General features: G+C 51.9%; 9 protein-coding genes across 9 annotated transcripts; 5 read left to right on the forward strand and 4 right to left on the reverse strand.

Moving 5' to 3' along the window:
* Positions 1-526: 526 nt before the first annotated feature.
* On the forward strand, positions 527-1464 carry BDZ99DRAFT_468748 (uncharacterized protein). Its single transcript, XM_033721334.1, has one exon. It carries the CDS (start codon positions 751-753, stop codon positions 1255-1257), a length of 507 nt encoding a protein of 168 aa, XP_033569756.1. The 5' UTR covers positions 527-750; the 3' UTR covers positions 1258-1464.
* A 1293-nt stretch (positions 1465-2757) lies between these two features.
* Positions 2758-3693, forward strand: BDZ99DRAFT_400980 (SIS domain-containing protein; the record flags this gene model as incomplete). Its single annotated transcript, XM_033716199.1, has 2 exons — positions 2758-3168; positions 3217-3693. The coding sequence occupies 2 exons, from the start codon at positions 2758-2760 to the stop codon at positions 3691-3693; spliced, it is 888 nt and encodes a 295-aa protein (XP_033569757.1).
* A 750-nt stretch (positions 3694-4443) lies between these two features.
* BDZ99DRAFT_468750 (uncharacterized protein) lies at positions 4444-5665 on the reverse strand. The gene is made up of 3 exons (XM_033721335.1): positions 5545-5665; positions 4658-5464; positions 4444-4582 (listed from the first exon to the last, which is right to left on the reverse strand). The coding sequence occupies exons 2-3, from the start codon at positions 5240-5242 to the stop codon at positions 4499-4501; spliced, it is 669 nt and encodes a 222-aa protein (XP_033569758.1). The 5' UTR covers positions 5243-5464; positions 5545-5665; the 3' UTR covers positions 4444-4498.
* BDZ99DRAFT_527228 (uncharacterized protein) lies at positions 5261-6126 on the forward strand (the record flags this gene model as incomplete). The annotated part of the gene is made up of 4 exons (XM_033726224.1): positions 5261-5386; positions 5463-5544; positions 5762-5921; positions 5976-6126. 4 exons carry the CDS (start codon positions 5261-5263, stop codon positions 6124-6126), a joined length of 519 nt encoding a protein of 172 aa, XP_033569759.1.
* A 2122-nt stretch (positions 6127-8248) lies between these two features.
* Positions 8249-10264, forward strand: BDZ99DRAFT_527229 (uncharacterized protein; the record flags this gene model as incomplete). The annotated part of the gene is made up of 1 exon (XM_033726225.1): positions 8249-10264. One exon carries the CDS (start codon positions 8249-8251, stop codon positions 10262-10264), a length of 2016 nt encoding a protein of 671 aa, XP_033569760.1.
* Positions 10265-11120: 856 nt separating this feature from the next.
* On the forward strand, positions 11121-11675 carry BDZ99DRAFT_482648 (uncharacterized protein; the record flags this gene model as incomplete). Its single annotated transcript, XM_033722505.1, has 2 exons — positions 11121-11262; positions 11356-11675. 2 exons carry the CDS (start codon positions 11121-11123, stop codon positions 11673-11675), a joined length of 462 nt encoding a protein of 153 aa, XP_033569761.1.
* A 3052-nt stretch (positions 11676-14727) lies between these two features.
* On the reverse strand, positions 14728-15983 carry BDZ99DRAFT_576663 (uncharacterized protein; the record flags this gene model as incomplete). Its single annotated transcript, XM_033728601.1, has 2 exons — positions 15331-15983; positions 14728-15191 (listed from the first exon to the last, which is right to left on the reverse strand). The coding sequence occupies exons 1-2, from the start codon at positions 15809-15811 to the stop codon at positions 14728-14730; spliced, it is 945 nt and encodes a 314-aa protein (XP_033569762.1). The 5' UTR covers positions 15812-15983.
* A 128-nt stretch (positions 15984-16111) lies between these two features.
* On the reverse strand, positions 16112-17656 carry BDZ99DRAFT_199966 (uncharacterized protein). The gene has a single exon (XM_033713236.1). It carries the CDS (start codon positions 17231-17233, stop codon positions 16412-16414), a length of 822 nt encoding a protein of 273 aa, XP_033569763.1. The 5' UTR covers positions 17234-17656; the 3' UTR covers positions 16112-16411.
* Positions 17657-18860: 1204 nt separating this feature from the next.
* Positions 18861-21587, reverse strand: BDZ99DRAFT_199957 (alpha/beta-hydrolase). Its single transcript, XM_033713235.1, has 4 exons — positions 21373-21587; positions 20546-21326; positions 19250-20496; positions 18861-19130 (listed from the first exon to the last, which is right to left on the reverse strand). The coding sequence occupies exons 1-4, from the start codon at positions 21439-21441 to the stop codon at positions 19125-19127; spliced, it is 2103 nt and encodes a 700-aa protein (XP_033569764.1). The 5' UTR covers positions 21442-21587; the 3' UTR covers positions 18861-19124.
* Positions 21588-21740: the final 153 nt, after the last annotated feature.

The following is a 21740-nucleotide window of genomic DNA, read 5'->3' on the forward strand; positions in this document are numbered from 1 at the left end:
TAAAATAGATTGCCAGATCATAATTGGTTACTATAGGCGAGCTTCAAGCCTTTTGGCTCGCAACCGTACGCCCCGGTGGCCCTTTAGGTGCTAGAAGTCGCTCGATTTGGGAGGGGGAAAGCCCGTTTCTCAGCCTTGCAGGAACCCAAGCCATGAAGCAGGCTTCGAGGCTGTTACAAGCCAATGGGGGTGAAGCATGGCGGTGGCTGGACCCGGCGGCTGCGCATGGCACCAATATCGGCAGCCCCTGTGGTGGCTTGTGGCCGGCTCGGTCTAGAAAGTCCAGCTGTTCCTGCGTCGGCTTGCACATCGTCTAAGGGGAGCCGCTGGGGCCTTTAAGCTGAATATCTTGAGTAATATAAGAGCATGCAGGAAATGTAATGCCATGATGTCAAAATTGAGTTGATCGAAGACCCTGAAGGTCGATGGTGGGGCACGATTTAGTACGAAGTAGCCGCGCTAGCGTAGGGTGTGCTGCAGGACTCGGAAGCGTCGTCTCTTGCCAATCCGAGTAATATGGATGACGAGAGTAGTGGATTTCTCTGATGGTTAATTGGTATTATCCTATATCCGCTCGGTGTGTGGTATACGTAGCCCCCACGTCTGCGCTGATGGGGGACTTAGTATCTATGAAGCGCCTAGGGAGGCAATCGTATCTTGACCACGCCCTGTGAGTCAACATCCACCCTATAAACCCCGGGTCACCTCGCTCTCCCGAATCTCCTCTCAATTCCATTCAAATCTTCAACCATGGCCACCCATAAGGAATGGCACCGCACCATCGCGGGGACATCCTACCTCATCTCAACTTCGCCCTCCGCCCTATCCCACTCCTTCATCCAAACCGCATTTGACACCGACCTCATGCACTGGGCCAAGTCCATTTCACCCTCAGCTCTTCAGACTATGCTTGATCACTCTTTCAATTTTGGGCTTTACGCGCAAAATGCGCAGATCGGATATGCCCGTTTGATCACCGATCACGTGACCCTCGCATATATCACCGACGTCTACGTGGATCCAGCACACCAAGGGAAGGGGCTAGGGACATGGTTGGTGCAGTGTATAAAGGAGTCAATTGAAAGAATACCAGAGTTGAGGAGGTGTTTGTTGCTGACAGGAGGAGGCAATCACGGGGCACAGGGGCTGTACGAGAAGGTGATGGGAATGAAGGTGATAGACCCAAAGGACGACGGGATGCGAGCGATGCAGGGGACAAAGGTGGACCTGTTGGGTGTTGATGGCGGGAAGCGCTAAGGGGAGACGGGGATGTCAGGCTTTGGAAATTCCCAATACGATGTAAAGATCAGCGCAGTGGATATTACAACACCTTTTTGGCTGAGTAGAGATATGCTGGCTAGGGCACTCCCTACAGTGGTGTCGAGAGTACAGGAGCGGAACCGGAGCAATAGTATATCCATCCGTGTGCCAGGTTTGTGGCCTTGTACTGTACCTTGTGAAACTACTTACTCGAAAACGCAAAAGTATTTGCAGCTGAACAGTGTTCGGTCCCATTAAATCCCATCGAAGACATCCTACGCGGACTAATACCGTCTGAAGCCCTCTAGCATCCTCGGAAAATTCTGATACGGTGCCAACTCTTGGATATGCAAATCTTACATAGCTCAAATCAGGGGCCTCTATCTTCCAGCAAACTCAAGAGATAAAATGTCGCATCCTCGAGAGCTTATACTAGGTCTCGGTTTTCACCTTGAGAGCTAAAAAGGTAGAAGGCGGTCAGCGACGCAAGGGAGATGATTGGAGTTGCAGGTAGGTGGTTGACAGCGGGAAGTATTCGGGAGAGAAGGCTAGGACGAAAAGGGACCCGGAAGGAGCCGACTTCGGTCTCACGGGCTTGAAGAGATACCGACGAAGGTATACAGGCTCTCATTACGTCCGACGACCCAGCGCGGAAGCTGAGTCGACCATGGTCAACCTCCTTTTCTGGGCTAATGCTAAAGTAGCCGGAATACTGATTGGCTATGAGACTGCTATTCCCTCCTAGAGGCGTCCGGAAATGTTACCTTATACGGTAATTTTGTGGCTTGATTCTAGCGCTGGGTCACGGACGTAGGAAGAGCCTGTAGGTAGGGAGATACGTTATAGTATGCCAGTTATGTAATGATTAGAAAAATGTTTAGCCTCGAGAAACAAGGCGTCATGGAACCCTAATGCATCTGAAATTGGACTAGCGTAAATCTATACGCATAGCGGTCTGCAGGTGCGCGACGAGGCAGGCTCCCACGCCCAGCTTCTCCATGCTGCCTATGTATGACGCGCTCTCACATCGTGGGGAAACAATTGGACCGCGATTCGAGTACAATGAGCCCGCAAAGTCATGTCCCGCGCACCCTCTGCACTCGGCCTAGCGCCATGGCGAGATCCAAGGATTTCTTTATCGAGGCCAGGGTCAAACGGCCGACGGGGACCACTCCATGCAGACGGCTCCATATGCCAACCACCAATTCACCACCATACCATGGCGGCCCAAACATTATTAAGCCGCCCTGCCCTCCAAGGTCTCACATACAGGGCCGTCCGCTCCTCCGTCTCAGCTTCCTCAACACCATACTCTGAGCTGCGAGCTCTCCAGCCCCTCCGTCCCTCGGCTCGATCGCGCCATACGCCCTAGGCCTCCTCCGTCGATTCCCGGACCCATATACGTATCCCACTTTGTACGTACAAGGACAAACAGAGGCTCCTTTGAGGCTCAAAATCTCTCAAGGCGCCATGACCGCGCTCCCAACACCACCCACCATGGCCCCCACCACGAGATCTAGCTCCCCGGCAGGAAGTTGCACCCTCAAGCGCAAACGGAGCACTTCTCTCCCCCTCACCCCTCCTCTGTCGCTGGACGACTCTGGTAGCGACAACGATAGTACCCGCTCGCTCGCCCGCGCTGTCGGCGTCCTCTCCACAGCCGCGACCGCTCTCTCCCACGCTACGCGCCTGTACCAGACCCTCCCTTCTGCGCGGGACGGCCTTCTGCGCGCCGTCGACTGCATTACACGCGTGCATGCCGCAGGCGGGCGACTGATAGTGTGCGGCGTTGGCAAGAGCGGGCTGGTGGGGCGCAAGACGGTTGCGACCATGAAAAGTCTTGGGCTGGGCGCGAGCTTCTTGCACGCCGGGGAGGCGATGCATGGGGATTTGGGTGATGTGAGGGAGGTGTGTATACTCGCAAACCCTACCCCGAGAACTCTGCTAATGAATCAGAATGATGCCCTTCTTTTTATAACTTTCTCCGGTCGGACTCCCGAACTGCTCTCGCTCCTCCCGCATCTACCAAAGAATATACCCCTCCTCGCCCTCACCGCGCATACATCGATTGAAGACTGCCCCCTTCTGGCATCCCGCCCGGATTCCATCCTCCTCCCCGCGCCGATCCACGAGCCTGAGGAAGTCTCGTTTGGCGTGTGCGCGCCAACAACCTCCACAACCGTCGCTATTGCGATTGGCGATATGCTCGCTATTACGGCAGCGGACGCAGTACACAGAGAGCGAGCGCGGGACGTATTCCGGCGAAACCACCCCGGTGGCGCCATTGGCGCACGGGTAGAAGAAGTCGTAGCCGCAAAGGAGGTCGAAATCATAGTTGAGTCCGAATCGGACGACGACGTGCAGTTCCGGAAACGGCAGCGCGAGATCTCAACTTCAACAACCGTCGAGACCGGGGAGCATTTGTGCAGGTAACACTGCGGATCATGTTGGTCGATGATGGATCTCGACTCGATATGATCACAGCGCTTGATTGATTTTTCGCGATAGTAGGCACATATAGTCGTATTTGACTAGTGGGACGCTCTGTGTCCTACTCATATGGGATTGAATACGATTCAGCTGCCTATCTTTAAAGGCTGGCATTTCCGTGCAATCCATTATCATCACCAATGCGGATAATCTTACCTCCCTTCCGAACACTTTTCGTTGACCTTGAACTCGTCCGTCCGCCCTCCGTTCACTGCGCCTCCATACAGCAGCTGTAATGAACCATTCACATCTAGACTTTGAGATGCAAGATATTGTAAGTACAACCTATATACCAATTTGCTGGAATGAGGCATTGGATATCAGACATCCATTTGACCGCTCGGCTACATGCTGTCCGAGCCACTCCTGACAGTGCTATTGAACGATCAAGAATGTACGCGACACCTCTGCTAACCTCCCCTAGACCACCGCCTCCCGGAGCGCTCCTGGCTCATCCCTCCCCGCGCCCCCTCAACAGCCACTCTCTCGCACCGCCAAGCGAAATCTAAACCGGAAAAAGCGCCGCTGGGAGAAAGATCGCGAGGACGAGGCATGGTTCGGTAAACCCAACATCGAAGAAAAACAGAAGAAGTATGGCGAGAGTACGTATGCTCCTTCCAGGACATCACGAAAGGCCTACATTATGGGGCCGCAAAGCCTAGGCACACGAATATGCCACCACTTAGGCGTCGCCTTGGACGCTACATACCACCGTCAAAGGTAGCCCCGCTGCCAGGAAGCTGGACAGTCAAGAGGTTGCCTGGATTTTGCTGCGGTTAACTTGACATCCTACCCTGATTTCTAAAAGGGTACTGGTGCATCCCAAGTGGTGGTAAGGAGTGTGCATAGCCTTCTTACCAAGTGCTCGATTTTCAGGCCAGCTCGTAGCTAACGTGTGTGCTTGCAGTCGAGCTTGGCGATAAGGCGGCGCGCGAGGCGTGGAAGCGGGAGAAAATCGATTGGCGGCGATCCAGAAGGCTTCCATGGAAGCGGCATTAGACCTCACGGAGCTCCCCATCTCCGTTGACGCCGAAACGGAGCTCCCGAACAGCTGGATGTATTTGTCTGCGCTCAGGTCGAGGCGGATGGCGCGCCAGAACTTGAATCTCATCGGTTTTGGTATGGCCCTAATGAAGGCTCCCAGGTTGGTCAAGCTTCCTACTACGACCTCTGTCTGGAACATTGAGATTTCCCTAGCCTCCTTCTTGAGCTGTTGGTTTGTTTGCTTCAGAGAGATAACAGCCTTTGATGCAAGGTCTTTGCCTGCCTCGCCCGACATCCATGCATCTACATGCAGTCCCAAAGGCAGTACATACCCCAGAACCTTGTCCCGCAGCTCGCGAGGCAACTCCAGCAGAGGTGAGCGTGTTGGTGTCCACTGCGCGTTCCAGCGCCAAATTATAGACACGGTCTTGGGTCTCGGCCTCAATCGACAGTGACTGCCCTGCCCCGGGCTTGCGGTAGAAAGCTCAAACGCCAAATACCACCACATCGTGGCCTTGCCTCCGCCATGGACACCGCTCTGGAGCGACGCAATCGTCTGGTGCGAGGTGCGAGATCTAACGATGCGGCAATGCTCAAGTTCTTGAAGCGCGTCGACAAAGGCCACGCACAAGGCTGTGAAGCGTACGGACCGGTAAATTCGCACTAGATCGAGACCTGTATATCACACTCGGAGTTTTTTAGTATGGAATTCTAATTCCTAAGCAAAGAGGTGCGCACCACGCAGCGGGCTCGAATTAGCTTCAGAGGCTGTGCTCAAAGCGATACCTCGGAATTTGACAGATGTTCTAGGTACGTGCGACCTTTCTTGGGAAAGGCCTCGCTAGAGATCTGTATGCACGCTCTTGCCACTGTCTATGGTCCCTCGTAGCATTCGAATCAGATTAAAGGTCAGTGTTTTGGAGGACTGGTGAAGCCGCGAGGCCACCTAGCGGTATACATAGATCGATCTATCCTAGGAATCTATATGTTTATGCTACATCCGTTCACTCATACTACGGGCTTCCAGACGCGGCCCGCACATGTATCGAGGCTTCCAAAACACAGATTGCTGCACTCAAATTCGAGGCCGCGGAACAAAAACGCCTGGCCAAGGGTAACCTCACTCAGCATAAGCAGGAATTTGCGGCGCTCCATTTGCAGAAGAAGGAGCAGGAGCGGGAGATTGAGTAATATAAACGGGAAATTGCGCGCCTAAAGATGGAATTTGGGGCCCATACAAGGGAGGATAAACTAGAAGATGAGGCAGAAATGGGGGAAAGCGAGGGTATGGTCGATGAAGCTGAGGGGGCGGTGAGGGCATTCAAGCGAATGAAGATCGACCACGGATCTGAGGATGAGGATGAGGATGATGGTGAGTGGGAGACGGTTTAGGAGGCCAAGTGAAGTTGGCTAGCTCTTGGTTACCGCTGCCTGGGGTGGCCCCATGGGCGTATTGAATGCCGAAGATAATGCAAAGTTTCATGGAATGGATACTGGCCTTCCTCTTGACTCTCTGACTACTTGCTAGCTAGGCTACTCCACACCACACAGTGATATCGAGCGAGCAAAATGGAGCCTGAGCACTGATGAACCCGTATGCCCAAACTTATGACCTAACAGGAGAGGAAAAGGCCTCCGGGAGGGGAGATAGTATTCTCCGTTTTGCTTGGGGTATTCATTTGGAGGATCACCGATGCCAGGACTTGGAAACTGCATCACCGCACCACATACCTTTCCCAGTCAAACGTAAGTACTGCTTCCACGAGTCTTCCTAGAAGCTAAAGCTCAACCTCTTAGCAGAAATCTCACAATGTCTGACTTCACCGACGACACCTTCATGCCCTCCCTTGGCATGACTTTGGGTGAATGGTGTGCATGCTACGAGCACGGCCGAGCCCGCCGGTCGCGGAGAGCGCTGATAGCGGCAGCCTCTATTCCATCGTCGAAGTGTGTTGCTTCGATATAACTAGCGTCATTATAGAGACTTGAGAGAGATACAAAGATGTTGAGACGCTCGCGGCGATGAAATAATAACCACAACTATTTTTGATGGATAGATGCCATCTCTAAAGTTGGCTCCCGTAGCGGATTGCTTGATCACGAGGGTTTAAAACCAGAATACTCCCTGCCTCTTATAAACGTGAGCTTGATGCTTTCATTCTTTCGCGATGTAAAGGTTGCAGAGAAAAGGGGTTACGGAGCGGAGTTCATGGTTGGCTCGGCACAAAGAGGCCCCGGATGGCGCCTTCCTGTTCCAAGTCTGGCCCAAAACCCTATCTTCACGCCCCAACATCGCCCACGAACGGAGAGGGTATCCCCAAGCAAGAACTAGTAAAAGTGGCTTTGTTGTAGACTACGGTCCTACCTTTCATTCTCGTGAAGTCAAAAAAGTAGCCGTAGTCGAGTTTGCTGAGTTGTAGAGCTTGGCGCCTTTGGAGTCGCAAATTGGCATCTAGGGAACCCTCTTCGGCTTCAATATGCCTCACTACCAATCCCCACCCCTCCATCTTCCCAGACGCAATTTTGGGCTCGGATGACCCTCAGCTATTATCACGCGAATTACGCTCGCGTTAGGTACTCGCCGCGGACATGATACGTACAGGATTTTCGAGGAACACGACAGAAGGCGCACGGCTTATAGTAAGCTTTAGTTTCCTGAAATTCACTCCATTCTTCTTTGAAATATCTGTTTCGCGAGAAGCTTCTGAAATAACCGGCCCCTGCTTCTACTTGTATCGGTCGCTCATTTCTCATTCAAACGGTCGTCGAAATGGTCGCTCAATCACGCCCGGATTCTATCACGTGAGCGCCCCCGTCCATATGGGAATCACCGCCGGAATGCGCAGTGAAGCTCGTGGACGCACAATTAGGCTTTCATTGCCGCAGGTCCATTCACATCTACAAGTTTCGCCGTCTGAGGCGGCCGGCCGAGCTGTCTTTTCGCATCGCTGTGTGAGCTCGAGAGGTGAGGGTTTGAGTGTGATCTGGCGGGCACATGTGATGCAACGAGCACAAGTTTGTTAGGGTGGCATGTGCCTTAAGTAAAGTACGCGACTGTTCTAAGTGTATATATTTCATAATATTTTAGGCGTATTTCAGTGGGAATCCATGCTTGATGCCGGGCGATGACATAGCACACTCAACAACGCAAGCAATTGCGCAGTGTGTTAGAGCTCACGCTATTCCAAACCGTATCGCACAGTGACCGATTTCTTTTTGCCTCCTGAAGATCCCGGTTCGAATCACGGAGTGAGTGAATGCTTTTGCACTCACCATTCTTTTTTAGGGCTCACTTACATCTCAACGTATTCCTTTTGATCAAGCACACTAAATTGCCGGGAAAAAGCTTTGAGGCATCCCCAAAGACGCTCCACTCGAACTATATCAGCGTGAACTGCATCGACGCGTCCTCCAGTCACCAACAACGTGACCAGCCTCCCCACTTCATGCCCACCACCGACCGCACCCCACCACCGCTCTACCTGCACAGTCGCGCTCTTCGTCCTCAAAATCAATGGAGCACTTGATCTCCACCATCAAGAAAATATGGACGCCGCTGCCGGATCATTTGATCCCCGTCGACATCTCTCCGCGCGAAGACTACAATCCCCACCAGATCAACCTTTCGCACTGGCCACCCATTGATCTGCTGCAACGCGTCCAGATCATTGCCCAGGTTATTGGAGAGAAGGACTATTCGTATGCGCACGCGCGCATGAGGCGCGCTGTGGATATTCGCGTTCAAGAGACTGAAGAAGATGGGGAGGAATACTGCGGCGAGGGCTCGAGAATATTTGAGGCACAAGATGCATCCGCTTTGATCAAAGAGCTTCGACTTGAGAAGCAGGGCCGCTCGAAGGCACCAGGTAGAGCTGCGTTGCTGGCGGAGTATGGAGCAGCCATCGAGCGATCAGAACACCCGGAGTTTCCGACACCTGCCACTGAAGAGCCTCCAGCTGTTGGAGAGGATGCGGGTAAGCAAAAGGCTACAGGCCATCACGAAGGCGATGATTTCGATCCACATCTGTCGAACTCAACCAGTCACCAAGCAGTTCAGAATCCTACTCCAGAGTCTTCGCCAACGCAAATTCAGGTCCAGGCACAAACCAACATCAACTTGAAAAATTCTCGCGAGTTTACGGACAAATCTAGGTGCATCGACCTTACTACACCACCACACTCGCAGGTAGCTCAGCAATCGGCTCCTGTAAAGCCCGTACAAAAGCGGAAGAGGGATGGAGTGAGCCCACCACCCGAAAGCACTCGAAACGTCAGGCGTGTCCCTCAATCTTGGTTATCGTCGCAACAAACAAACGAGGAAGACCTGCCGAGACTACATAAGCAACTTGACAACGTCGCCCCCTTTGCACCTAAGATTATGCAGGACTACGGAGCAAAGACCCCCGACACAGAAAGTAGTATCATTGGTCAGGAACCTGCTGCACCAGATGCCACTGCGATGCAATCTCCAATCCATTCCGTGTCCCCGCAAATGCCTTCATCAAGTAGCCTGAGCTCTGCGCCGCCTCAAAGTTCTCCCTCGGAAGAAGGCTTGATTCTCGAAAAAGTTGTACCCCTACCAAAGGCTCGATTTGCTTCCTGGCGTCGTAAAGAGCCTATACCACGACAACTTACGCAAGAAGACCTCGACAGCGATGAAGGCGACGACGATCCTTATGACGGAACTTTCCCAGCAAGACACCCAGCTTTCCCTAGCAGGGAGGATAATCTGATGGCGCAAGTTAGTTTCCTCAAGCTCGAAAATGAACGCTTGAAAGCGAGCCAGGCCGGTCTTCACGAGTCCCTTGCAACTTTGGTCAAAGACCTGCATCAACGGCAAACTGAAATCAACGACCTAAAAATCAAAAAGACTAGCAAACCAGAGCATGCTAAACAACTGAAAGCAGCCGAAGACAAGATCAAAGAGCTTGGGAAGGAGATTCGAGATCTCCAGTCGCGCCCTCTCGCAATCACTGAAATCTTTGTGCAGACATTAGACGAATTGCGGGAGCGGATGCTTCTGTCTTTCTCCGATGAGGACGGAATGTTGAATAATGAGGACATTCAGAAGCTGCAGCGCGCTATCCATGCTTCCAACAAAGGAGCATCAGACGCTACGATGTTGCAGGAGAACCTCGCACGCGACAAAGAAGTCAGGGACCAAGCGGAACAGCGGTTGGAGGCGGCGGAGATGGCGCTTCAAGAATATCTCGAGGGACTGAGCCCGACTCTTCACGCTGAACTAATGTCCCTGATTGGCGATCTTGAGAACGCCCGCGACGCGGCTGTTGCTGCGGAACGCGCTGAAGAGCGGTCTCAGGACCGCCTGTCGAGACATAATCTGATGAAGATGCGTGCGGATCAGTACAACTATTTGGCGGAACAGAAAAACGGTGGGCTTAACATCGACCCTCTCATGAGAGACTTGCTGGTTCCGATTGTAAGGCTCAGGGGTGCGGTGGGCCCCTCAACTAGCAGCCAAGCTGGAATGAAGACTAGATCTGGATGCAGCGCAGGCGAAAAGAAGTAATGTTTCGGAAGCTTTGTATTTCTCCATGTGGGTAGTACCGTGTAGAATCGCTTGGTGGGTCTATTCGGCTGTGAGTTAACATGTAAGTTCGTACTATATGCTATGTGCGTTAATGGAGCATCACTTCGTAGTCTTCACGCTAGTGTGAAGTGATCCACTGAGTTCCGTAGGCTAGACTCAAGCACAAGTCAATATAAAAACGAAAGCCTGAGAAATCGACTGGTAGTGCTGTGATATGAATTTGCTTAGACCCTTTCCACCACCGCTGTAATGCTTCAATGATTGACAAAAGCTTAGAGCACCGCCATACTCGATGAAGTTTGTAGTCGGAACTAGATTACCCTTTGATCAAGTCCATATGCCAGCGGAAGTACTCCTCGCAGTGGCATCAAGCGAGCAAGAGTGGAGCGGAAGTAGTGATATGTCCGTGTGCACAAACTTATGACCTGGTACCGTGACTCGCACTAAAGGTATCTTCCTGATGTTGCGGAACTGGTGAATGAAGCCCCTTAGTAGATCTGAAAGCCTGCCCGCTTTCTAGACTAAAACTGTGGCTTTTTGAACTTCAATCTGCTCTCAGCGAGCGCCTCACCTAGTTATCATGGCCACCGAGTTGACTCCGCCTACCGCACGAAACCTAGGAATGAGGATGTTATCAGAGGAGCCACTCACTTCGAGCAAACACACTCCGGAGCGCCCCACCCGCAAGTTGCGCCAGCGAGCCACTCCGCGCACTTCCTAGCGCGCAGCTACCCGGGCCTTTCCAGTCCCTGACGGCGACGAGGAGATGTTGGATTGCATTGTCGTGAGTACCAGCGGATGTAAGAGAGCCGCTCAAATATCACTTCTGCCATCCATGTATTCCGCACGGATGGCCCACAGCTTTTGCATCATAGAAAAAGGCACTGAATATCATAGTCACACATCAGAGACCGCGAATCCTACGCCTGATTTATCACCTGATGCTTCGTGTGAGGCGATGAGTAAAACAGCCCACAGTCAGTGCACTACGCTTTTCCATTTACGTTACTTCTGGGAGTCTCAAGAAGCCCTACTCTGTTTGCCTGTGCAACTATGCTAACTGTCCAAAGTCACAAAATCGAGCTGCAGCGATACGAATGAGCTGACCGAAAGGCCGAGTCAGAATATGCAACCTCTGGCGGAGAATATGGAGCAGGATGACGGTCGAAAGGCTACAATAGAAGAGCTAAGGCAGAAGGTGCAAGCTCTGATGGAGAGCAAAGAATTGGATGACAAGAAGTACAAAGATCAGCACGACCAGATCCGACAGAAGCGATCTGAGAATGAGATACTAGCCAAGAATGTCGCGGGCCTCGCTGAGACGGTCATGAGGCTCTCTAGAACAGTCTTGAACCTTTACAAGAGGATCGACGAGTCTTCACAAGAGTAGTGTGGGTCTTTTGAAGGCCGACGGAGAGGCCGAGGAGTTAGAAAAGGTATGGTCATTGAGGCCACTCGCTCGTATACATTAGTAGGAAATAAGCTTAGAAACTGTTGCTGCTACCGCCTGCGGTGCCTCTATGGACTTTTTAAACTTCAGACACGATGTGAAAGTCGATGCAGCGGAGAGTAGGCTGGCGTTTCACTGACCAGTTACGTGCTAGCCAGGCTTATATCGAGTGAGCAAGATCGTAGCCCAAGCCGTGGTATATCCGTGTGCCCAGCCTCATTACCTAGTGCTGTAGGCTCTACGGCTGAATCTCCTCTTAAGTTCATACTGCCCCGTTATGGATCTGTGTACGCTTATCTGCCCTCGCTTGAGCTCTCAGTCTCCGAATTCATCATTTCATTCTATGTTTGCTTGTACACGTGCCTAGCGCCGTCAGAAGCCCTCCTATACTTTGAGGGAAATCGCAGAACGACAGTTTTGACAAGGTTGATAGCTCTCTGGGCCACCTCATACTGTGTGATCCCGTCACTTCACACGGTCGTGTATCACAAGCAGTAAGAGATTCATGCGAGCAGATCAGTCACGAAGCACTTTTCTAACTTGTAAATCTGAATTTCGAATAATGTGTTGAAGATTTCCGTCACGACTCACAATTTGTTAGCCAGCATTACTTCACGAACATTTTACACATCATCCACGCTTTTTAAGATGTGTTGGAGCAGTCCAAGCAGTACCATTAGAGTGTCAGGAAGCTAGCATCCTAGCGCTATAGCCTTCTCCATATTGTCCCGCGCTCTGATCTAGTGAAACCTTGACATGTGCAGGATTTGCTCAGGTTAGGCGACTAACAATAGTTTCTCTACCATAGGCCCTAAGGAACGGCGGCAGATACATCGGTGGTGTTGCCAACGGGCCGGATTGGGAGGTTAAAGGTGGAAGCATATCATGCCATCTCGCCATCCTTGTCTTCTCCCTCCTCCTCCGTCTTTATTCCTTGCATGTTGCCGCCCTCCTCTCGATTTCCTAGTTGCCGCCGTCCTCTGTCCTGAGCTTCTGCTGGCCGTCGTACTCCTTCTTGACCTGGCGTTCGACCCTGCGATGCTGTACCGCTGCTGCCCTTGAGAGAGCAACCTTCGTTTTCATTATCTTCACATCACCGAGGAGACGTTCTGCACCAACTTTGGCAGTCTTGAGTCTTTGTTCCAACGCGGCCCCACGCATTGCTCCTTTATTCTCCCATCTGATGAGCTCCAAATCGATGGAAGCGATCAGATCTTTGGCTTTGTTGAGTCGCTTCTTGTAGCTGGCTTGCTTTGAGTAGAGCGGGTGCGCCTGAGAGGTGGTGAGTTAGCATGGCAATAAAGTAGACCATAAGAAAGCATAAAAGGATTTGAATAGGCTTACCGTCTTCTTTGTCCTCGCCATGGTTCGATAGGCCAGACGTGAAGTGAGATGTGGTCTCTGGGTGCACCTCATGGCTGGATGTGGAGGTGAGGTGGGAAATAGGATTGAGGACGAGCACAACAGACGGCGCGTGACGCGTTCACGAATCGGATGAAGGTAAGTTCCGTGGAAAAGTCTGGTAAGCAGCCAGTTAGCAAGAGGCAGGCTAATTTGCACTACTTGAAACTTGACATTGCTCCTGTGTTTTTGAAGTCCCATGGGGGTACTCCAAACAGTGGTGAACGCGTGTGCACAGACTTATGACCTGTTCACTGTGCAGGCCTACGATAGAGGACTTGGGGAAGTGATGGGCCTTGCTCTGCGGTAATTTCATTGCCCCGCGTACGCTGCGTAGTTACTTTTCCACGTGACCAAAGGGTCCCTAAGTCAGTGTGTTCAGACTGATATGTCGTCCAGTCAAGCTCTAGGCTGAAGACTGAACTCAAATGTCCCGCTAGGAAAAGGATTCCTTATGGCTGGTCCGTCCAGATCAAAATCTAATCAAACGGAGTGAACGACCATCACCGAGACCGTAAGGTTATAGCTTGCCAAGGGAAGCGCACAATAAGTAGGATAGAGTAAGAATTAACATCACTTGGGATAATTTGAAATGGTTGAACGTCAATGGCATTTTGAAAATGGACACTGGATGGTTCACTACAGGTGCTTTCTACTTTTGCGAGATAAAGACGTACGTGAATTGAAAAAGGGCAAAAATGATATTCACTACACATTCACCACTCCGCGATTCGAACCAGGACCTCCGAGGAAGTATGGAAACAAAAAGAAATTGGTCACTTTGCTGTGTACGGTTTGGAATAGCGTGAGCTTTAACACACTGCGCCAATGCGATTGTTGAGTGTGCTATGTCACCGCCCGGTACGTGCCCTTGGATTTCTCAATTTCTTGAAAACCATCCAAAATAACTCGATCTATATACCCTTAGAATATGCGCACGTGTCACCCTACCAAAATTCATTCCACCAATATTCAATCTACACTCGTCACATCGTCTTCAAATCGCCGGTATCCCAGCAGCAACGAGGAATATGCATAACCCTACTCCTCAGCATCAAGCTGAAGAATCTCTTGACCGCAGCATCGCGAACGAAGTTAATCCGGTATCCTTTCGCCAACTTGAATTGCCAAAAAATCCCATTACCAATCGTGACGCTGCTCTCTCCCCCCCCTCTCCTCTTTCTTCCCTCATCTTTGTTTATCGGTTGGCACAGTCCAGCGTCGAAATCCCCAATATATATGGACAGATCATCCGGTATACCTAAGGCGAGCTGGATGGATTAAGTCAAGCGCGTAGCAGTTTAAAATAAATCGATACAGCCTTTACATTAGTTCCGCCCGCCCTCGAAAGCCGCATCTACACCCTCAAAAGACCATCCGTAGGCCCCAATCTAACCCGTGCAGTACGAGACAAGCAGCTGGACCCGGAGGATGAAGTCATTAATCACAATGTATTATATGCTCATGCCTCACCAAATACCGTGATGACGAAAGCCCCTCTCAGAAAGCGAGAGTTTCGCATCCCACACACATACCGCTACCCCAACACCTCCCGCCATCAACCCTACAACCCGACCACATCTGAGCCTACCTAACCCTCCTCATCGCTATGACTCTCACTGTCCGTCTCAGACTCACTCTCAAACCCACCCTCCTCCCCAGCCTCCCTCTCCATCAACTCCTGTACCACCCTCTCCAGTATCCTCTCCAGCCTCCGCGTCTCCTCTTCCACCCGTCCGACCCTACTCCTCACATTTCCCACATTCTCCGAGATTCCATTCCCAATAAGCTCCATCTCCTCGCGCATCCTACCCTCCACATCTCGGCGCAGGACCCCCATATCGTCGTATATCCCCATGTTCTGCGCTAACACTTGCATATTGAGAAGGTGGATCCTTGCGTTGGCGTCGGCGAACTTGGCGTCGAAGGATGATTGGAGCTCGGCGAGCTTGGTCTCGAAGTTGAACTCTAGTGCGGCGAGTTTGGAGTCGAAGTGGGCGGTTAGCATTGAGATGGTGTCCTGGGTGGGGGTGGAGGTGGTGAAAGGAGAGTGATCTGTGAGGGGATTAGCTCGGATCAGAAATGTGTGATATTGTAGATTGGATAGCTTCTAGAGGTTTCTGATGCTGGGGTGCGCGCGTAAAACCGTAGTAAGTGTGCGCGAAAAGATGAGGGTATGAGAAACTAGACGTACCGAAAGGCATTGAGTGGGAACCTTCGTCGCTCTCTGGCATTACAGGCCCATCCTCCTCGCGAAGTTCTTCTAGAGCCCGGGAGCGTACTACGCTAGACTTCTGTCTGTGACGGCCGCGTGTAGTGCGAGAATCTGGAGACTGAGATCTAGAAGTGGGAGTCGGCATCGTGAAGCCTTTGGAGATTAGAAGAGACATCTCCGCGGCAGCGGCAGATCGCCTGACAATCTTTCTCCTGATATTTTGTGTTTCGCTCGACTTCAAGTTTTTGATCCATCTCGCGGCCTCTGCTTTCTCCTCCTTGGTCTTCAGTCCCTTCAATAGTTCAATATCCTCAAAAAGCTTTGCATTGAACGCCCTCACCCGGGGCGCGTAGTCCTTGTGATTGCCAGATACGCCAAGAATTCCCTCGTCTCGCATTCGCTGGAGGACGACGTTCTTGATCGACTCAAATTTTCTATTGGCCGCCGAGGGATAAAACATGTTGAGGTTGGTGCCGTGACGACTTTGTTCGCGGTAGAGGAGGGAGGAATCTTCACAGGTGATAACGCCCCTGAGAGTAGCTAGAGGATGTGAGTCGCATCCGGCGCTTGCGAGTGAAGTGAATCATAGGGGAGCCGGTCCGGTGTTTTGATGACGACGTCAGACCTAAGTCCTCCGATCACATGTAAAGCAACCACGCAGCGTGCGCGGGGCAGTAAAGTTCCCCAAATCCATCTGTTCGCCGTCTCTTCATGGCGGAACCAAGGTTCATTCGATCCGTTGTTGTGACATAGCCCTTCACTCATCGTCGCCCTAAACCTCAAACTCAATCCAACACACCCTACACCTTCAGCATCACACCACCACATCCAGCCTGTCATCAAGCATGTCAAAGAGAGTAAGCGTATCTAACGTCCTGTCCCCTTGCCCCATTGTCGAAACGTCATCGCACGTCTCTTCCATCCCTTTCGTCGCATCACAGCAAACAACACCCACCCAGCCAAGACCTACTACTACCCGCCCACATAGGAAGCCGACGTCGACGCGCTGGTGCGTTCCAAACGCCAGAAGGGTGGCGATCCCCGTGAAGGCACTGGCAGATCATGCATCTGCAAGACCCCAGATCAGCATGACGACTGCGAAGATTCCGACAACGAGCCGGGAGGAGTGGAACCCACCTCCGAGCTGCCTGCCGATACCGACAACGAGATAAAAGAAGACGATGACCTCACCTCCGAGCTGCCTGTGGCTACCGACAATGAGATGGAAGAAGACGAAGACCTCACTTCCACGCTCCAAGAGGTTACGGGCTTCTCCAGCTTCGGTCACCGTCAGACCAAGCCCAGGCGCAAGAAGGTCAAAGGCAACCACACATCCCCACTGCCCAACGACACCGACCACGAGATAGAAGAAGACGAGGACCTCACCTCCACGCTCCAAGGGCTTATGGGCTTCTCCAGCTTCAGCACCACCAAGGACAGCAAGGTCAAAGGCAACTACACGGCGGTCTGCGCGCGGATCGACGACCCAGCCGACTGGCATCAAACGCTCGAGGTTCGCGAGAAAGTGAGTAGGCTCATCACAGACGAGAAGGCGGGAAGGATTGAGCGCCGGAGAGGGCGGGCGAACCTGATTGCGATGGAGTGGGAGAAGGATATGGTGAGGGGCTTTGGACAGATGAGGCTGGACCAGAAAGGCAAGGAGAAGCATCGCGAGGAGAAGAGCAAGCTTGCGAACAACAGCGCGGTTCGGATCGAAGACTTGAAGGCAGTCTGGGGTCTCCCAGGCGGTGGCAGCCACGATGAGAAGAAGAAGTGAGAGGAGCGAAGAGTTCGGATGTGATAGCCGAACATTCTGGGGCAGTTGATAGACCAAAGAGGACTTTCTCGAGGGTTCAAATGCTAAAATCCAAGATGTAAACATTCAAACACCATGAATCAGATCCTTTTACGTGACAACATATGCTGCCCACAATCTCCATGAAGTGACAATCCAGCACTGTTTGGGGTGGCCCGTTACGTTATCAAAAACTGTGAAACGACAGATTTGGCAGCTCTCATAGCTCACCAGGCCACCCCAGACACTGCTAGGCAAGTATACACAGTTGCAGAGTGGGTATCTTTCTAAAACGTGAAGTAGCAGCCCAGCACCGTCTGAGGTGGCCTGATACATTCTCAAAGGCCCTGAAACAACAGTTTTGGCAAATCTGATAGCTTACCAGGCCACCCCAAACGCTGCTGGGCAAGTGTACACAGTTACAGAATGGGTGTGTTTCGAAAACATGAAGTAGCAGTTCAGCACCGTCTAAGGTGGCCTGATAAGTTATCAAGATCTGTGGAACGACAAATTCAGCAGGCCTGATAGCTCACCAGGCCACCTCAGACACTGCTAGGCAAGTGTCCACAACTCTGGAGTGAGTATGTTATTGACACGTGCTTACCTGTAATTTTATAGCTCTAGAAGTGACCTTAATTCTCGAGCTCTCTGGGGCAGCTAACAGGGTATCAAGGGCCCACTTAGGGACTTGAATTTGAAAAGCTGAGATGTACCAATCGGTACGCTCTAGATTAGACTTCAGGCTATAATAATCTCAAAGCCTGCCTCTGCTACCTTACTTCGAGGACTGGGCTTAGTGCTCGAGTGTTTTGGGGTAGCTGGTGAAGAACCGAGGGCCCACGTGAGAGTGGAATTTTCGAAAGGTAGGATGTAACGACCCACACGCCGCGAATAGGACTTGAGGCTATGAGAACTTAAAAGACCGCCTCTAATGCTATACTTCGAGAACTAGAGCTAGTGCTCGGCTGGTTTGAAGTAGCTGATACAGAACCAAATACCTACACGAGGGTCCAATTTTCACAAAGGTGAGATATAATAACTGAAACGCCGCGAATGAGATGATAGATAGCAACGAATTTAAAAAAGACGATAGGAACGGTCCATGAAGTCTAAGTAGAATGATAGTGGTATAGAACTGCTTGCCCTGCATACTCCCCTTTCTCGCTTATCCAAAGCCTCACTTCCCTACCTGATCCAATGCTTCGCTAGCAGTAACAAACCTCTCTACGCCCGGCCTCGCCGTCTTCCCATCCGCCGCCTCCTTCACATCACTCTCCTCCCCCTCTTCCGCAATCGTATCATCAGCACTAACACTATGCAACGTCAAAGTGCTAGCATTAACCTCCTTCCCTACTCCCCCCACCGACAACTTGAACGGATACGCGACCCCAGCTCGCGTCGGCCGCGTACTCAGCGTATCGCTCTCCGGCACGATCGTAGGCGGCAACATGGGTTCATCTTCTTCCGGCGCGCTGATCAGGAACTCTGGTGCCGCTTGTGTCGCTTCCGCATAGGGGGTTGAAGGGGCTATAGCCTCTAATGCGGCGTCGGCTTGGCCGCGGTCGGTGACTGTGCTGACGCGGGACCGCGAACGGGAGCGGGAATGGTCTGCGGAGGTTGTGCTGGGGAGTCTGAGGCGGAAAGACCCACGGCCAGAGGTAGAACGGTTGCGAGGTCTAGGCAGTGGTTTGAGGGGGGAATCTCCAGTAGCCGTGGTTTCGTTAGGCGCTGCTGTGTTTTCGGCATCGGCGGCTGTGGTAGAGGGCTGATCGGCTTCCTTTTCGGCTTTTTGTTCGCGTTCGATCTGTGAGGTGTTAGCATAGCACACGCAAAATCTAGTGCTGGGGTATTCGTGTGTGTAGTACACCACCTATGATGCTTCGATACATCATCGGAGATCTCGGTTGGTGTAAGATGATCTGAATAGCAACCTCCTAATTGTAACCTAATAAGGTAACATCCGGTCGCGATGATCCACTTACGGCTTAGCCAGTTGTTGATCGTGCATCACAGCATAGAAGATAATGAGCGCACCCAGAACTTCCTGGTACTGCATACCGAAGGAATGGCCCAACGGGAATGAAAAAAAAGGGGTATACTTACGGTCATCTCGTCATGCTTGCTCCCCCAAACACTCCACATGCTCATTCCCCAACTCTTCTTGTTCGCTTTCTGCATCTCCATACCCTTGACCCTTCTCCCTGCTAATGCAGTTGGAGGAGGGACCTCGCCATCGAAACCCTCATATCCGCGTTCCATGTGCTTTATTCTCTTTTTTTGGACAGCCCTCTTTTGTTTAGCGAAATTTTCATTCCACTTGCTTTGCGCCGCCATCCACTTTCGTACTGGGCCAGGCTTGATCGTTCCAATCTCAGAGGACTCCAATTGCAACGCCTCGAGTTCCGAGGGTGGCACAAGAGAGTGGATTACACCATTTCGATCAATCCGTTGACGAATCATGTGCTTGTCGAAAGGTGGGAGCGGATCCCCGGCCTTGCCCACTTCGGGTCCTTTAACACTAGTAGCTTCGCGGCTAATCCGATCGAAGCCTACCTTCTGGGCGCTATGGGGCATGGAAAGTTTAATGTCCTCTGGTGCCAAGTTGCTGCCAGAGCTCGTTGATGAGCTAGAGCTAATGACCGAGACATCATCGTCGTCGAGAATATCGATAGCAGTCTTCTGCGCGTGTGCAAGAGCCCATGCGCCGAATTGAGCAATGCTGCGGTACATGTACTTCGCGGGACGAGTGAAGCTAAGCGTCGGGGCAACATGGCAAAGGTCATCCCAGACCTGCAGTTGGACATATGTGGGGCGATGCCGTGAGACTTGGGACTGAATGAGTTCTGCTGACTGATGTATGGAGGGACTTGGAACGTAGGAGAGAGGCGAAGCCGCTTTGTGTGCAATGTAGATTTGTTCATCTCGTAGGAGTTCGCCACCCCCGACTTGGATCAAGAGAGGTGGGAGGCCACCGAGAGATGGCGTTAGCGCTGGAGAAACCAACGGGTGGTTGATGAGATGGTTCGCAGCATATATTTGGATCTGGTCTTTGATCTCGATCATCTCTCCATCAATGTTGATGGATAGAAGAGCATGCTGGGATATCGCAGGATTTGTCGTTTCGGTCGAACTCTTCACGCCGTCCGTACTTTCGTTGATAGGCTTGAGGTCTGGCCGCTCGGCGTCTCGGACGGAGAATCCGCGGACTCGCTCTTTGTGTGCTTCTTTTTTTGCCTCCTTTTCTTCTCTGCTAGTTCTCGCCTTGGGAAGATAGGGTGTTAGTTTGTCTTTCGAGTCTGCGTTGCGAGTGCCCTTGTGGAGCTCGAGCATATCGTCTACGCTGGGTGGTGCTTCAAAAGTTAGCTTAATATTCGATTAAAACGCAATGCCAAAACTTACGCCAACTCATGCATGGCTTGTGGACAAACCCATGCGCTGGAATGTAATCCAAGCGACCATCACCTCCTAGACTAGGGAAGGAGTGGGTCAAGTCAACCCAAGGCGATATCAGGATTGCCCCAGCCGGTAACGGGACACCCTGGTCTCGCAAAATGACCAACATACTCAGGACCATGCCACCACCAGCAGAGTCACCAGCCAATATGATTGTAGTGGGATCGTGATTCTCCAGTAAGTAGAGGTAAGCCGCCAAGCAGTCATAGAGACCGCAAGGGAATGGGAACTGAGGCGCAAGACGATATCTCGGCGCTAGGACTCTCGCTTTCAGCTTTCGCGCATGTCGCTGCATTTGATACCGATGCTCGTCAACGCTGCCGAAGTAGTATGCGCCGCCGTGCACGTAAAGCATTATCCGCTGTCCTTCTCCGCCCCCAACCTTCTTGCGCTCATTGTAGTCTTTGCGCATCTCAATCCACTCGGCCTTCAATACGCCATTGTCGCGTCGCCATTGCCACCATTTCTTCCCTCCGACTTGTTGTATTCCTTCTGGACCTAGCTGCGCCTCGAGATACTCGGCTGACTTGGCGAGCTTGGCTTGTGGTATCTCGATGACTTCTTGCTTGACCCAGGCGGGCACTGGCACCCACTGGGCCGTAAAGGCTTGGATGTCTTCGACGGTGTGAAACGAAGCATAATGTAGGAACTGGCGCACAAGCTGGAGGCCTTCGTGATAGGATATGTGCGCGGTGGGTTTTTGGCGGAGTGGTTTGCGATTGAGGTACTGTCATGGTGAGCGCGCGTCGCAAGCGGTTGTTTCGCGGCCTTACGTGTGATATGTAGGTTTCGATGACTGTAGGAGTCACGGCAGCACCGACAGATAGGGTGCTAATAGGCATCTTAGAGGTTGATATGTAGATATTCGAAGTTGAATGGGAGGTTCGCGGGATGAAGGAGCTGAGGCCGCTGTACCTTCCACAAGAGACGAGACACTCAGACGATCAGGGTATTAGACATTGAAGGAAAGGCATTCACTGCACGGTGAGAGAGGATTGGGTATGCAAGGACAATAGTTAACGCAGGTCGTTAAGTTGTGAGCAGATGCAGCTAGACGTCATCGTCCCGGGGTTCTTGGCGGGGATCGTCGCTTCCGAGAGCAGCCAGCCGTCACGTGCTATCAAGTTTCAGATGAATGAAA

This window comes from Mytilinidion resinicola, assembly GCF_010093595.1.
Source record: "Mytilinidion resinicola strain CBS 304.34 unplaced genomic scaffold BDZ99scaffold_30, whole genome shotgun sequence".
Taxonomy (NCBI): Eukaryota; Fungi; Ascomycota; class Dothideomycetes; order Mytilinidiales; family Mytilinidiaceae; genus Mytilinidion; species Mytilinidion resinicola.